Genomic DNA, 16,988 nt, shown 5'->3' on the forward strand with positions numbered 1-16,988 from the left:
GAAAAGGAACAAAAAAAAAGCAAAACATGCCTTTGCACCGGTAAGAAACCATTCCTGTAGTCACAGATCACAGCGTAGGCCTGTTTAAGTCAGAAATTACAATTCAGCACATCAAAATGACATAATTGGGATGAACACTATTTTACGTTTGAAGAAGTTGAAGCTCTCACCATTAGGAGGTGGATTACATCTCGAAGCCTGGTGAACTCGTATAGCGTTTTGCTTGACTCAAGATTGGATTTTATCATCTATCAAGAAGATCCACACTGTTCCCAACCCACCAGCCTTCTTAGTGACCCAAGCTATCCAGTCTCCATCTGAAAGGACTGTTTGCCTGTGTGAGTGGGGCTACCTCATTTTTGATGTTCAGGTGGTGGTTCTCATGGTGGTTCTCATTATCGTTGTGGTGGTTCGCGTCAAAAGAATCCAGTAGAAGGCATGACCAGTAGAATGGCCATTGGGGCCGGACTAGAATATACTTTGGTTTTGTTGACCTCCACAGGAATCAAAAAAGAGTGCCATCTTCGATCATGAGAATCAACACACAGAGCCACTTACTAAGGGACAGGTGTCGTTACGGACAACGACCCTGGACATGTGGGTACTGTTGTCCCCATACCTCAGATGAAGATGAAGAAACTAAGGCATGGAGAGTAAAGAGATATTTCCCAGGGTCTCCTGGCTCAGAAACAACAGGGTCACGATGTCAACCAGACGCTGGCTCTTAACCTCTACCCAAAGAATGGATAGAAACTTGTATTTCCAACGCTTGAAGAGCTTTAGAATTTGAAAAGATCAAGCTCCTAGAAACACAAATAACCCAGGTGGGGTGACTTCTTTCCCAAGGCCATTTGAAGACAGAATCATGTGTTATCACTTGTCTTTAGTGGTCTTCTTATACCACATAATTTAAAATATAGAAGCTCGAAGGGCGCCTGTCTGGTTCGGTCAGTGTAGTATGTGACTCTTGATCTTGGGGTTGTGAGTTTGAGACCCACATTGGGCATAGAGTTTACTAAAAATAAAATACAGAAGCTTGAGGACATTTTCATAAAGACTTCCTCTTTCTCTTTCTTAAACTCCCTCCACCCCACCCCTAAGAGTCACCATGCTCCACAGAAGGCCAGAATTTATAAGAAATATTTTACCAAAAAAAATGTTTAATCTCAATCTGGTCATTTGTGATACAAATTGAATCAAATCACATTTTAAGCTTCAAAACTTTGCCATTTTACATTGATTTAGAAGAACTGCCATTAGTTTAAAAACAAATCTTTAGCTATATTTTGAGACTTGAGAAAGAGGACTTCGAATTCTCATTTTGCTTGGGATTAGTCTGTGTTTGTTTGTTTTTAAGTTTGGCTGTAAATTCGGCTTTGTTTCTGAAATAACTGATCTAACGCTGGAAAGACCGTTGGGTCCATATTCTTGTTATCTGCATCGTTGTTATGGTACCCACCTTGAAAGATTTGCCCCCCCTTAGATCTGGCTCATGGGGGGAAAGTGATGTTAAGAAGCCATGAGTGCTTGGTATGTTAAACCTTCTGAATATAACATAGTGGCTGCCAGCTTCCTTTTTTCTTTTATTAAAGATTTATTTATTTTAGGGAGAGAGCGTGCGCACAAGTTGGGGGGAGGGGCAGAGGGGGAGAGAGAATCTCAAGCCGACTCCACGCTGAGCTTGGAGCCCAACTCAGGGCTCAGTCTCCTGGAGATCAGGACCTGAGCCGAAAGCAAGAGTCGGACGCTTTACCACCCAGGCGCCCCTGCCAGTCACCTTTAGATGAAAATTACAATAAAGGGAAGCTACGTTTCTCAAGGAAAAACAACTACCACCCACCACCACGTGGTGAATCTGGATTCTTGAAAGTCAGACATCTGACCGGGATCCAGCCACCCTGGGTGATCATTCTTTTTCCTTTCCTTCTTCCTTCTTCGTACTTCTGCTGCTGTCCTGGACCTCTTCCTTTCCAATGTTGACATTGATCCCTGCCCTTCCAGAAAGGAGGGGGAATAGAACAACCTGGAAACCAATCAAAACGGACTCATCCACGTGTCTGGGGAGAGGCTGAGGAAGGGAGCCAGCCCGGTGGTGGTGGTGGCCTGGCGGGGCCAGGGTCACAGGCGGGTGCTGGGCGACCGAATATGGACACAGCATGCACATGGCAGTTCTGTGCGTTCTCGAGAGGCTTGGCCATTGGCATTTCCACGTTCCTCCTGATTACAAATCATCAAAAGACGGGGACACATGCAGATTTATCCCAGGCTTTTCTGAGGTCTAATCTTGATAATCAGAGATGACGATCTAATGCAAGGCATGGTGAAGTGTCAGAAAGGCTGCCGGATAAAAGCTCTGTGGAGGGCTAAGTGCTTGTTTTTGTTGGTCAGCTAAGTTTCCCCACGCTTTTGTGCATCTCCGTTTACCCTGTGGGGGACCTGGCAGGAGCTCTGGCAATCTCTTCCCTGTAATATTGATTTTATTAGAGCAACAAGACAAGAAAACCGTCCCATTCTGATTGCTCCAAAAGAAACAACACTTTAATGTCTTATCTTGAAAATTTAATGTTTGCCTCTGAGCTATCTTCTTACTGCAGAAACACCTTCAGAATGAATGCCCCTAGCCTGAGGGGCTCAGCTGGGTTTTGTGACACCTCATAAGCAACTGGAAAATCCAAGTCCAAACTTATGTCTTTGGCCGAGGCACCCTTCCTTCTGACTTCTTTGGGGGTAGAGGTGGAGAAAAATGGCTATTACCTATCTTAAAAAACAAAAAAAAAAGTCTTTAGAAACACCACATAGTGCTACCAGTTGGGGAGGGGGTCAGGCTAGAGAGAGAAGAGACCCCCTTATTTCTAAAATTCCTTGTGTATAGAGGTTAAAGAAAAACACGCCATCCAGCAAGCACCCCCCCCCCTTCCCCCTTGAGAGGTTTTTCGGGAGTGCCATGAAATCAAACTGTGATGGATGTTGAACTTCAAAGAGGTGAGGAAGGGACATTAGTGCTTGAAGCCAGTCTCCATGGCATTTGTATGTGATGTACGTCTCTCCCAAGCCCTGTTCCTCCCTCTCTGCTCTGCTGCACTCCAGGTAACAGTGGCAGTAGCAGGGACATTGGGACCTGTAAGCTGCCCTCGCTCCCCCTGGTGCGCCCACTCCACCCTAGAACCCTCCGGGGTGCGAGCTAGGCCTTGCTTGTCCCTTTCTTTTCCCTCGTGCTGGGAAAATGACAGCAACTTTTCCTGCCCCGCCAAGCTGCAGACATGGAGTTAAAACTCCAGATGTTTGCAGCGGGTCTCCCCACCCCCATGTATGGCCTAGTACCTTTTCAGGGCCTCCGTGGTCAAGAGAGCGGGTAAAGCGGGTAAGGAGGCCAGAATTCTGGAGAGGGGCTACCAGGCTAGACAGAAGGGAGCTGGGTATGCTCTGGCAGAAGTGGGTTGCACAGGGGAATCCACCCAGCGCCAAGTTCATGGGCATTGAGCCCCCACACCCTCCTTTCCAGACCCAACCCACTGGAGTACACAGTGGTGATAACTGTTAGAGTGATAGTAATTGCTGCCCATTCAGTGAGACTGTGGCATCGCCTTCATCCCTTCCCTACATCTGGTGGACCTGGGAACCGACCGGCTCCACTTTTGTGGCTGTGAGGCATACAAGTGTCAGTGGATTTCAAGAATAAGGGGTTGGCGGGGGGCGTGTGTCTGTAAATGGCCCGTTCATGGGCTCGATTGTCCCTAGGACCTACCCAACTGCATTTAGTCTGTGATCATGGTAGGAGTGAGGTTAGATGAGGACCTTTTTGTTCTAATGCTAGACTCTGACCCCCCCCCCCTTCATTTTCAACAGCGTACTTACTATTTTGTATTGAGCACCTACTGTGTGCGGACGCTTTACTTAATACATCGCTTTGTCGGCAAGCCCTCACAACGCCCAGAGAGCCCGTTCTTTGCACCGGAGACTGGCCTAGTCTCAGTCCAACCCCAGGCTGCGGGCCTAGTGGCCTTTCCCTGCCGCGGCGCGATATTGGAAGCGGCGACTGCGGGGAGGGCGAGGAGCGTTGCAGTTCCCGCCGCGCCCGCCCGCGGGGCAGGCAGCCGTGGGGACCCAGGGCCCGAGGCGCGGGGGGGAAGCGACAGCTGTCGATGTCGCGCCCGGGGACTGCGCCCCCGCGGGGCCGACCCGGCGCCGGGGCCGAGAGGAGGGGCGGCGAGGGGCGGGGCGCGCGGGGCGGGACGGAGGAGGGGCGGCGGCACCGGCGGCTCGGGCTCGGCGCGCCGAGGAAGTCCCGCTCCGAGAGCTGCGAGCGTCTGGAGGAGGCGCGCTCGGCTCAGTCGGGGAGCGAAGTCCGGAGCGCGGGGCCCCCGTGCCGCCGCCGCCGCCGCCGCCGCCCCCTCCTGCCACCCGTCCAGCCTGGGAGCCCGCGGCGCCGGCGGCGGCCGCCGATGGAATTCACTTGAGCTGGGAGCCGGCGGGAGAGGCAGGCGCCCGCGAGCGGAGCGCGGGCCGGAGCCCAGCCAGCCCCGGGCGCTCCCAGCCGCCCGCCCGCCGCCCGCGAGCTCCGGCCAGGAGGCGCCGTCGGCCCCGCGCAGCCCGCCCGGCGCCCCGGTCGCTGCAGCGCTCCGGCGCCGCGCCCGGCGAGATCGGCCCCGAATAAAGACTCCCGGAGCGTCTGCCTCCAGCGCCTCGGCGGCGGCGGCGGAACCAGGACCAGTCGGGCCGCGGCGCTGCTGGAGAGGCGGGACCGGCAGTCGGGGAGCCCGAGGCGGCCGCCGGGGAGAAGCCGCCGCCGCCGCCGCCGCCGCCGCCGCCGCCGCCGCCGCCGCGCGCCCTCCTCCTCCTCCTCCTCCCTCTCCCTCCTCCCTCCCTCCGCACATGGTCTCCTTTGTCCTGTCGCCGCCGCCGCCGCCTCGCTCTTAGCTCCGCGCGCCGCGGCCGCGGCTCGGGCCGCTCCTCTCCGCCTCGCCCGGCCGCCGGCCCGCCCGGGAACGCTGCTCGGGTCCCCGCCGTGCCCGGCCGACCCGCGCGCCGCAGGAGCGGCCCGGAGGCAGCGGGCGGGCGCGGACCGGGCGCTCCCCCCGCCGCCCGCGCCCGGCCTCGGCCGCGCTGGATGTGTGCGCGGCGCTGGCGCTCGGCCGCCGCCGGCTGCTGCTCTCGTACGGATTTGGGTCCCGTGCATCCGCTTTCAGACTTTCGCGAGGAACCGAGGAGAGATTTGCGGACGCAGCCCGGTCGGAGTTGGGCGTTTTCTCTTCGTGTGTTTGGCTGGTTTTTACCCTGGTCTCTGCCGATCCCCCATCGTGAGCCCTGCTAAGGAACCAAACCATGAACTTGGGGCTGACAGGATCGCTTAACCCTTTGCAACCAGGTAATGCAGCCCCGGGGGGCGCGGCTCCCTCGCTCGCCGCCCCCGCTCGGAAGGGAGGCGGCCGGGTCGGGGGTCTTTGTTGCGGCGGCCGGGCCCGCGGGCAGGGGTGGCAGGGGCGGGCGCCTCGCGTCTGGCGCGCCCGGGCCCCCCTTCGTCACCCCTCCGCCCTCCGCCCTCCCTCCCCCCCCTCCGCGGCCCGGTCACCCGCCTTTGTACTTTCCTCCGTGGGCCGGCCGGCCTCGGCCGGGGAGCGGCGGCGCGGTCGTGCCCAGGAGGGCCGGCGGGGGGGGCGGCTCTGCCGGCCCGGCGCCTCCCATCCCGAGGGGCTCCGGCTGACCCGGGACCGGGGCCCGCCGCCCGCTCGGGCCGGAGACCGTGGAGCGGCGTGGCGCTGCCGCTCGGAAGTCGGGATCCCGGCCGGCACGCGGTGTCCAGGGAAGCCAAAGGAGGTCTGGGCTCGGGCTCGGCGGCAGCTGCTGAAAGAACTCGCGCTTAAGTTTCGAGGAGGCTTTTCGTTTCTTGTTGGGAAGTCCCCTCTTCCCGAGGTGCGGGTGCGGAGGGCTCCCCGGGGTCTGCGGCCGGAGGGAATGAAGGTGGCCCCCGAACCCGAGCGGCCGCGTCCCACCCCCGTCTGCACGGAAGGCTTTTTATTCGTTGTCTCATTCTCCGCGCTCTTTCCTCCAATCTGTTTGACTTACTAACTTTTCTCTAAACACCAACTACGGCTCTAATAATTTTTTAGTATTAAAAAAAAAAATCTACCCCCCCTCCCCCGCAATAAAAAGCAGCCAAGAGAGAGCTTTGTTTTTCTGTCATTTTTAGATGCAGCCACTTCCCGCCCTCACCCTCCAAAACCGAGCCAGGGGGATGAAACGAAATGAGGGTAAAATCTAGAAGTCCTTACCGTGTAAAGGTACCCCTGTGTTTAAAAAAAAGGAGGGGGGACAGACGGGAAAGCTCCACTAGCCTGCTAACTCTCCGCTCACCATGTTTCCATTAGACGTTCCTGGTGAAAAGAAATAACAATAAAAGTAAAAAAAAAAAAAAAAATCAGCCAGGAAAATGGCCCAGGGAATGCAAGGAATTGCAGACTTCTCCCCTAAAAACCCTGAAAAAGAGAATGTCCTGAAGATTAAGACCCAAGGAGCCAAATAATTTGCACAAATGCTTGAAAGGGGGAAGAAGAATTTGGAAAGTTCATGGAGGAAATGTAAAGAATTTTCTTGTAGTTTCCACTTTAGACTTTGGCCAAGTAGCTCTTTTCTGACTTTTCAGGACAGTGGTCCGCCATAGTTTCGACCACCTGGGTGGGAGAAAGAACGGATCCAGAATCCTTTTACGATTAGCCAGCGTCCCACTGCAGTCGTTTTGAGTGTTTTTCTGCGGAGGCCTTTTTGAGAGGGCCCCTTCCCCGGTTGTAAGAGCCAGCCTTTCAGGCTTTGTGGCATGTTTCAGAAAATTAAAGGGCTCAGAAAGCTTTTATTAGAAGGCAAGCTCCTAAGCCTCTCCGAATATCCCGTCAGACTTATTTCTTTAATAACTTACTGGTTGGCATCATAATAATCACATCCTCTAAGTTCGCTTCAGAGAGTAGGATCACTTAGCCGCCTCCTTGAGAATAGGGTGTGCTCTGGAGCCCAGTGGAGCCGACAAAGGCAGCAGCCCCAAGGAGGTGTTTCAGACAACCAAAGGGCCTGTTCACCTGCAGCTCTGCCCTATTTGATCTCTCTCTCTCTCTGTCACGCACACGCACACACACAGCCCAAGTGCAAATAAAAACTCAGTTGGGAGCCATTTCCTTTCCTTACCCGTGTTTTCTGCATTTGGGGTGCAGTCGTTTGTTTTCCTGTTTCTTTGGGCCTAATCATTAGACTCCTCTTAATAAGCAATCCCCATATCTGCAAGAATTATTTCAGTTTTAAAATGATTTCATTCTTGGGCTTTTTTTTTCTTTTAAATATATCAGCTGGAATTTTTTTTCAGCCATGAATTTAGCAGAGCTCTTCCGGTTTGAACTAAGAGATGCTTTTTTCCACTCAAGAAAGCTGAAATACTCTTATCTCCCGAGTTTTTAGCAGGAGAAACTCCCATTCCTAGAAATCTCACTTGGTATCACAATGTAACGACACTATTCCTGTCATTTTTGCCTTTGTAACAATCTTCTTGATTTGTTTAATGGACATCTTGTTTCCTTCCCCATGCCACACTTTTTTTGGCGGCTTATTTTTATGAAAAGCTATTATCATATACAATTTAATATAATTATCTTTAAGATATCAGGAAGGCCTTTGGCATATTTTTTATTCCTGCAAAAATTTTTAAAAAGCTATCTAGGATTTATTTTAAACTGTTTATGCGTAAATGTATATGCAGTCCCACACTTGTTTTACTCATCCATTCCTTTTTTCCCTTGATCCATTAATTTTCCGAAACACCCCTACAGGAGGAAGCTTAGAAGAAAAAGAAAGGGAAAAAATCCTCATAATAAAAATATTTTATGTCTCTCTCTATCACTTGCATCGAGGACTAGAATACATTCGCCAGATATACACAAGAATATCTTTTTCATCAACATAGCACAGAAAGGCTAAACTGAGTATCTTCTTTGTCCCCAAAAGCCAGCCCCAGAGTCAGAATATGTTGTACTTCAGATAAGCCCTCCCCCTATTTCTTATAGTTCCCTCTATATTTATTCAACATTCTATGCTTTGCTTTGTCAAAACACGGGTCTCTGTGTATAAAGTGTGAAAGACAAGTGATTTACAAGGGTTGCAAAGCAAAAATAGCATAAACACAACATCGCCATTGTAACTTTAAATGCAGATCCATCTTCAAATTATATGGTGGGGATGCCGATTTTCAGTTCAATTGTTTAAATTATCTAGAAGTTCTAGAAATAGTCCGTGCTTCTGCAACATTGCAGCATTCCCTCCAAACCAACTTTGTGTTTATTTTCCAGCACATGAGTGTATAATTTACATTGGCTTTACTCTTGCTGTTTAAACAGGCTTATTTCACTTTCCTCGAGCCACTGTAATAATTAGCAGACACTATTTCTGGAAAATGGAAAGGATATAATGCTGATGGCAGGCATAGTGTTGGGTTGTGGGCCAGGTCAGCTGGCTTCTTTTTCAACACCAAGGTCATCCTGGTTACTAGAAGGAACAGGGATCTTGGGGGTCATAGGACGAATCTTTAAATTAATTTCTGCAAGTGCTAGTCAGCACTTTTTAGTGAGGAAAGGCTTAGCGTTAAATAATAGGCATTTCTGGTTTGTGAAAGAAAATTGAAAAATAGGCATGTCTGCACATATCAAGGGGAAAAAAGTACCATTTCCAAAATAATGATCTGTCAACGAAATTGCAAAATCATTATGTGAATGAGCTGAATTGCTTTGTGTATCATCTCATAGAAATATGTTTTGCACAGATAATATGTCTAATAAGGACACGTTTTTTAAAATCAGATTTTTCCCCTCAGCACATAGCTGCACTGCAGGTCTATCTCATGCAGTCAAAGAGCACCACCTTGTGGACGGTTGGGGGAAATTGCTGCTCTCCCTGTCAGGCTTTTCTAAAAATGTAGTGAAATGATTTAAAATCATAGTAGTGATGATGCTGATGACAAATCAATGACCATAATAACATTTTTTCCCCTTTCCTGTTTTTCAGGCATCAGATGCCAGCTCTGAAAAACTCTTCAATACTGTTATTGTAAACAAAGGTAAGACACCTGAATTCCGAGCAATGGCTGGTTTTGATTTTTGTCTCATTGTCACTGCCTAGGAAGTCAGAGTAAAAAACAAATGGTCTTTCTTTTTTTCATTCTGGAGCCACTGTTCATATATTGTGTTTTTGCTGGAGACAGAATCTGTATGCTTCTGTGATGTATGAAAGAACAGTTTATTTTAACAGAATACACCGAATCCTTATTTAAATTGATGTGACTCAGAAATCACTACTATCTCTATGACTTTAATTTAATGTAGGAAGAAGCGGTAATGGAGAATAATAGTTCTCAAAATGCCTTAACTTTATTGTTACTTACCAACTACCCAGAAGTCAGAGAGCTATAAATAGCTGATTTGTTCTGCAGACTCTAATAACCAGTGGGTGTTTAGTATGCACAGTATTATGGTCATAAACCAAGCCTTACTCTGCTGTGGGCTTTCTGGAAAGTTAATAAACGAGCAAGAGGGCAAAATTTAAATATGTGCTATCCCATTAATTTCTTCCAAACTGCAATACGGACTAAGAGAGGCTAATGATACAACAGTACATAAAGGGAAAACTTCTCTTAAATCATTGCTGATAGGTTTCTGGGCAGTTTTCCTTTGTAGCCATGTTGTCGGAAATAATGAAACATAAGGGAGTCTAATCACCGGCAATACAAAGGTGTATAATTTGAAAGGTATAAATTACATAAACTGTTCGATCTTTTCCTCTTCACCGTAGAACCTGATTGAGGTGCTGGCATGGTAATTGCTAAATAAAGGTGTGCTTTCTGTGGTAATTTCAGTTCTGTTCTTACATGGAAGATTCTTGGTAGCGCTTGAGCAGAGTTGGGCCTTCCTTCATAAAGGGGAGACATTCGAAACCACTTCGGCCTCCTATAGTTCGCTGTGGCTAGCATTTCCAAGTGCAGTTATTTTGAGCTCCTGGGTTATTTTAGAATTTGAACCAACTGCAATTTTAAATAGTACATTATGTTTAGAGTTCCCTTGAGGTGTATGTGCTTCTGTGATTGCTGTTACTCCCAGAATTATTGTCACATTGAATTTTTATCTTTTTTATTGCATAATGGAGTATTCCAGTTTTATATTTCATCGTATTTTTTGATGGACTGAAAGTTTGTATCAATTTGTTATCCATGATGCTAAAAGCCCAATAAAGGAAGATGCGTGCAGTTCATAGCATACAGTGCTCATCTGTAAAAATGCCTAATTGCTTATTGCTCATTTTGATGAGGGAAGAGGATGGGGTAGACGCTGGTGGATCCGGGTGGGAGAAGGGGGGAGATGGAGGAGGAGGAGACGAAGCAGGACAGGGCCCCAAAAGGTCTTAGGTGTTTCAGTGACCACCTGTCCCCACCCCACCCCACCCCACCCCCAGGGACCTCAGGCTGCCCGTCTTTCTTCTGCTCGGTGGCTCTAAAAAGCTCTGGAATGTCTTTCCCCTCTCTGGGATCAGCCCTAGAGTGGGAGCTGGCCCTGGGACCTGCGTTCAGGCCCTCGCTGCCCTCACCCAGCTGAAAGGCTCTCTTCAGGGAGGTTGAAGAGTGATTGATGAGAGTCCCGCCCCACGGCCCAAACTCCCTCACTTCTGCCCCCCTTCCCTTTCCAATCAAACGTTTCCCACATTCTTATTTTTGTTTACTTACAGAGTGTGATTTGTGGCATCTATTTGGTTGTGAATAGTCGTCCCCCTGACAGGGTGCCTTTCTTCTGAGCTGCTTTTCTGGGGGTGATTTAGTTGCCTTGAAAGGATTAAGGTTTCTTTGTGTACACTAAAATCAACATAGGCTTTTTCTAAGCTTTGCTTGGGAAACCATACACAAATAAGCATTTTAGTTGATGGCAGATTATTCCTTTGCCCCTTATTTCCATCAAAATGGCCTTTCTTTTCTCCTCCAGAGTTTCCCTTAATGCCTTATGCTAATTCCTGTTGGTAACATGAATGACAAGAGAGGCATCAATGCAAATCCAGGTGCGGCAAAGTCGACTGACTGGTCCCCAGCCCCCGCCCTCCCTGGAGAGAAGGAGATTAGGGGGGCAGGGGAGGGGGGAAAGCATGGGGACAGTTTTGTTAAGGGGATTAGTATTCAGACTGCTAAATATCAGGAAAACAACTTCAAAAAGCGATTCCTTGTGTAGTGATAATGTCAATAATTGCTTCGAGACAGGTGTGCAGGGTATGTGCTTGTGGGTTTTGCTCTGTTTTTACTCCGGGTAGTGGCAGGGTTTACTGGATGGGCGGTTGACAAGGCCTTCAAGGAACTGTCAGCTTCGTGCACATCAAGTTCAAGTTCCCCTGCAAGGCGGCAGGCCTGCCTGCGAGTCAGGTCTCCCGTCTCTGTCCAGTATTCTTAGCCAAGAGCAATAAAAAGCACTGTTAAGAAAGGGCAAATTTATACTAGGTAACAAGCACTACTGGCGAAATCTTCAAGCTTCGGCTTATTGAACAGCCTGACAAGAGTGCAGGGAAGCTGACATGTGTATGCTTCCACCTCCAGATGTTTAAAGCTACATATCACCTCTCCCTCCTGGGAGTCCCACCGTGTTCTGGCCTTAGAGAAGCGTGGGTTTAAGCTGCTGGTGAGATTATGCTGCTGAGCCTGGTGGCAAGGCAGATTTGGTCCATAAAATTTCGCCGTGGGAGGGCAGTGCTAATCTCACAAGCTGATTGTGGTGGGAGGGGGGGTGCGCAGCTTTGATGTGGGGCTGGGCAGTCTGGGGGCGAAGCTCCAGCTGAAGCTGCAGGGGCCACGACTCAAGTCCTCTCAGGCTGTTTGTGAGCTTCAGTAAGCCATTTCGCCTCGTTAGGTGAGAATTGTCAACCATAGCAAAACCTCCTGGTCTCTGGTGGGGATGAAACAATTAGGGAGCGGGAGGGGCTGAGACAGAGCAGGTACATGGCGCTTCCGTCCGTGGCTTTTATCTTGACTTTTTCTTGTATTGTATAGAGTCTGTCCAGTTTAATAGAGAACTAGTAATGTTCTTGTGTTTAGGTGATCCGAATCATTGCTTTCTTCTGATGCCTTTAATTTCCCATTGTAAAGCAAATTAATCAGACAGTTGCTTGAACACGCCACACGCCCAGTGAGAGCTGACCGTGTCAGAAGAGGTGGGGAGGTGAGCCTCCAAATTGCAGGTTGTAGGGCTGTAGACATTAAAAAAAAAAAAAAAGAGTTTAACTTCAATCAAGGTCGTGGTTGCCTTATTTAATCTTGATGTGTTTAAATGTTTACAGGACGTTCATGTGAATTTTATGAATCCTTCTGTCTTTGTGACTCAACCATCTGCCAAAGAAAAATTAATTTTTCCAGGGAGACAGACATACACACAGAGAGACTAACTTCTTGTCTGTATCTAGCTGGTTGAACTGCTGTAGGAGCAACAGGATTCGTACCCCGAAGTCTGGACTGTGGATCCTTCAAAGGAACCCTGAGATCAGCCCAGGGTTTCCAGCCAGTATTTATTACCCTTTCCTACCCCCTCTGGGTCTTCCTCCTTGGTGGTTTACCACTTTGCCATGAAGGCAGAAATGCAGAAAATGAGGACTTGGCTGTACGTGACCATCTGGCCAAGATGGCTCATCTCTTTCAAACTCTGAAAGTCCTCCAAGGCAGAGCCACCTGAGGAGGAAAGAAGCAGGGAAGCAGGGAAGGCCTGTCTGGGAGTCAGGGGTTCAATGGAGCCCTCTGTTTACCGGACACCAGCCCTGCTGTGGGTCCACGTTCCAGGCGAGGGGAAGACAAGAGGCTTGCAGTCGCAGCCCCTTCTCGCCCTGGAGTCCTCTTTTCTAGGATCTGGCCTGCAGCCAAGGCGGGTAGAGCAGATGAGAGGTGGCCACGAGATGATTTCACCCCACGACCTGCTCACCCCTTCTCTCCTTCACCTACGTCTCACATTGTAGTGTTGGGCCCTCCAGGGAAAGGCCCCACCTCTCCCCCCAGCTACCTGTTAGAGAGCTGGGCCCAGCCTAATGGATGTCTTTGAAGTTCTAGAGTGGAGAATGATCCAGGTGGGGACAGGCCCCGGATCCCATGCTCCCTCCTGCCCTGAGCACCCAGGGTCTACCGAAATGTGACTCTCAAAGGTGCACCCACCCAGCCTCCTCCGTAAGACCCTGACCCCAGGTCAGCTGTGGGGAATTCTGGTGGACACGAGCCCACCGTGCTGAGCACCAGATGGAACACTGGGACCCCCTTGAGCTCTCTCTGACCAGAGCTGTTTTTCCTTTTCCAGGCCCTACCAGACTAGTGGACACACAGCCTGTGCTTTGGGGGTTGATTTTGCACTGAGGGTTTTCCAGGGGACACAGATGAGGTTGGAGCCTTGAAGTTAGTGGGGCCTTTGGGTATTTTTGACAGTGTGGTTTTACCAGTAGCATGGAAAGAAAACCTGTCTAAAAAGATTGGTGGAGATTCGAGACGATGGGGTGAGAAAAAACTTACTAGAGATAGATTCTGCTTCGTGTTATGAGGCTCAGTAACCGGGCACCTAATAAATTCTTTAATGGTGACCATCTCACCTCATGCATTATGTTTAGACATAAAAGGGGAAATTCCTTGGTTTGGTGATGAAAAAAAATAAAGAGTTCTATTACCTCCAGGGCCACCATTGGCTCTTATGAAAAACCCATTCCCTAAAATAATCCTGTGCTCCCTTTTTTGAGTGAAAACAATACAGTCGACCAGGCGATAGCTTTCTTTAAAAAGAACAAATTGACGTAGAGTTTGAAACCCAGTTATAATGAACATATGGAGACCATCTTACAATTCCTTGTGGTGTCTTGGGTTCTGTTGTAAGGAGGACATGATGGAAAGGACATTTCCCCTGTGCAGAAGAGTAAACTGAGCCAATTTCAGCCTCTGTGAATTAGTTGCGTTTTTATGTCTTAAATCCTAGATAAGGGACATAGACTGTCCCTTTTTCTTTCTCCAGACCTTCTTTGTACTGTTTCAGAGCAATTTCTTGGGTCTTTAGGAGAGAGAGATGTCTGACGTGTGGGAAATTAAATACTATTGAAGGGTAATTGGTGCTTGATTCAGACAAAGGAGTTATGAGTGGTTGGGGTCCTCCTACCCCACGCTGCATATAGCACGCAATCAGCTCCTTTGTTATGGAAATTGACCTTCCTATAGGAGCCAGACTCTTAACGTTACAGAATCTGTTGTATAGAATTATTCCTTGAAAATTCTCGCAAACAGATGCCTGCTCCAGTGAGTGTGAAACCAACCAGTAAGGACCTAAAGATACTCCCATGTTGTGAGGATAGTGTTTCCCTCTGGATGTCCTTCCATTGCCTGTTGACTGGTCTTCCCCTGACCTTGTATGTGGATGAGGACAATGGGGAAATCTGGGGTAAATATTGGATCCCGTCCCTGGAATTTGAGGGAAGGGTGAAAGATACTCTGAGCACGCAAAATGGTCTCGATGGTGGTTTTGGAGAGCTTTAGAGAACTTTGACAGGGAGGCCACTCTTCCAGACGAAAAGTAGGCCAGATCCCTGGATCCCACTCACCCCCGTGAGCTGGAGCAGATGATACGGTAACAGATCCATTCCTTTCAGTCAGATGACCAAACTCCACTCTGTTTACTTTCGAGTCCACTAAAAATCTGTTCGTGTACTTCATCGAACTGACGGCCGCTGTTCTCTGAAAGAATTTTCTTCATACTTGGCAATATTGGCCCGCAAAGCTTGAATGCTGACCGGCCCCTCCCTTCGGTCCATTCATATTTAGTGTTTTGTTTAGCCAACACTGTGGTATTTGGTTGTCAGAAAGTCAGACACACTCCTAGTAAATTGTCGGGATAAAAAACATCAAGTCAGCGCCGGAGAGTCTTCAAGGAGAGCAGTTCTATGACAAAGGGCCTCCGCTCTAGTAACACTTTCAAGGAGAGGGGTCAGCTCCGGGCCTGGAGAGTTTCCTGCACGCAGGAAGCCTGTGGCCATCCCGTGGCTTCTGGATTCTTTCTAGTTTCTGACAACTGCAGAAAAATGTTGTTTTCTCTGAAAATGTATGTTTATTTAACTAGGTTTCTTTTTGCCTCACAATCTGGATTCTATTCAGTCAGTTACCACTCCAATTAACTAACAATTATTTAACATTAACAGTAATTACAGACACCAGTTAAGCGTCTACAGATGTCAACTGTTAGCTTTGTACCTAATCACTCAATGAAATGGAGAAAGTTCAACAAACATCAATTAGCCAAGCAATTAGTATGAGTTAGGAAAGAGCATGTTATCATGTGTGAGCTGATTCAATTTATTTTATTTTGGCAGTAAAACACACACAGGCAAGCGGCAATAAGTTCCTCAGATAAGATAAAACGCTATTGTTTTGCGGCTTACATAAGAATTCTTTCCTTTCCTGTGCATAAGTCAAATACACTCTTGCCTGGAATTTATTTAACAAAATTTGTCTCAATTACTCGGAAAGCCCAGCAGTGCTCAGGCTCAGGAAGCAACTTTGGTGAATTATGAATCGGGCGAATATACCGTATAAGGATATGTCAGAAATTTCAGTGGAGAGATGATTGATTCCCACTCAAGTAATCTTCCTCCATGCATTTCGGATTCTCGCAGGTTTATTCCTAAACCTCTGGTGGAGTGAGTACAACAGTGATGCCTCATGGTGCCTGAACTTTGGCTCAGCTGTTTTTGATTTAGCCTGGGGCAGGCATCAAAGTGTTTCACCTTCTCGCCCAGCCTGTGCTTTAGGAAAGTGGAAGGGGCTCTAAGTTGCAGACCCACTTTGTGAATCCACCAGACACATCCTGGGTCTTGATTCAGAGGTTTCTGCACCGCTCCCCGCACCCCCACCCCGTAGACTTGACTTCCATCAGCTGGCTGAGCTTACCTGGATTCACCGGAACAGTGCATTCCAAGGCCTGATTATGTAAGGTGGCCCGGAAATTGGTGTTTGGAGATTCATTTTACCTCCGAGTGGAGCGCCGGCCATATAGGGCCGCGCCTCTGGTTCCCCTCCTAGCAATGATTTCTTACTAACTCTTGAAGCCTGTGGATAGGCCTGGAAGGAGCCAGTCTTTCGTGGGGTGCCCTGTGGGGTCACTGTGGGCGCTATGAGCAGAATTTTCCATTCGAGCAAACCTCACAGCATTAACTGAATCCCAGAACTGAAAAATAACTATTCTGCCTGGTGTAGCGTAGGGTGGGGAGCCCCCGTGTCTCATGTGCTTTTTTGTTGGGACCCCTGGTTACCCGCGTACAGCAGTACAACAAATAGGGGCCATCCTGGCTGGTTCCTGAGGGATGTCTCTCCCCATCAGTTCATAGGGTCTCTGTCCGTCCGCCTCTGTGCATCGCGCTGCAGGGGCTTACAAGGTTCAGTGTCAGCTGCGGGACCAGCTGCGGTCCTCCTCATCTTTATTCTGGGACCCGGGCCAAAACGGCAGCCCCGTCATGCCAATGGCTCGTTCTCTTGGTCGAGGGAGAAGAGTAGAGACAGAACCCTAGAAGGCCTCTCCGAGTTTCAGCTCGGAGGCAGTGTGTGGCGTTTCTGGCCTCCTCACTGGCCAGCACACGTCCCCAGGGCTTCCTCCACCATGCTGCCCCGAGGTATCTTATGTCCCCAGGGCATGGGTAGGAACCTACTGTCGATGGGGGAGGGGCTCACCCAGGCCTTCCCGGTGGCCCAGGGTATCCACCAGCATGCCAGCACCCAGGTACACCTCGTCATAGGGTCGCTTCATCAGTGCAGGGCTCCACTTGGGGCATCTCTGATGTCCTCCCCTGCAATAAGACCACATTCCTCCACGTTTCCACTCCTGTGCCTATCCGTGCACTGATCTGTACCTTCAGCCAGATTTATTAGAAGTGACTTAGGGTTTTCAAGCCGGGGCATTTCCCTAGCAACCGATGACAGAAGCACGAGG

The 16,988-nt window shown here is 49.3% G+C and overlaps 1 protein-coding gene and 1 long non-coding RNA gene across 8 annotated transcripts in view; one reads left to right on the forward strand and one right to left on the reverse strand.

Moving 5' to 3' along the window:
* Positions 1–16,988, forward strand: part of AUTS2 (activator of transcription and developmental regulator AUTS2) — a 1,062,127-nt gene that overhangs the window by 970,719 nt on the left and 74,420 nt on the right. For 6 of the 7 annotated variants that reach the window (XM_081819609.1, XM_081819612.1, XM_081819611.1 and 3 more), the window contains one exon: positions 9,037–9,088. In XM_081819609.1, coding sequence (XP_081675735.1) covers positions 9,037–9,088 — 52 coding nt within the window. Of the gene's footprint in view, positions 1–6,227; positions 6,279–9,036; positions 9,089–16,988 lie in introns of those variants that run through there. The other variant, XM_081819615.1, reaches the window with a different exon arrangement.
* LOC145721522 (uncharacterized) lies at positions 1,501–4,112 on the reverse strand. The gene is made up of 2 exons (XR_014145252.1): positions 3,856–4,112; positions 1,501–2,758 (listed from the first exon to the last, which is right to left on the reverse strand). It is a non-coding gene; the product is annotated as an uncharacterized LOC145721522 (long non-coding RNA).

The sequence above is a fragment of the Leptonychotes weddellii genome, chromosome 5 (genome assembly GCF_054177405.1).
Source record: "Leptonychotes weddellii isolate Sample4059 chromosome 5, ASM5417740v2, whole genome shotgun sequence".
NCBI lineage: Eukaryota > Metazoa > Chordata > Mammalia > Carnivora > Phocidae > Leptonychotes > Leptonychotes weddellii.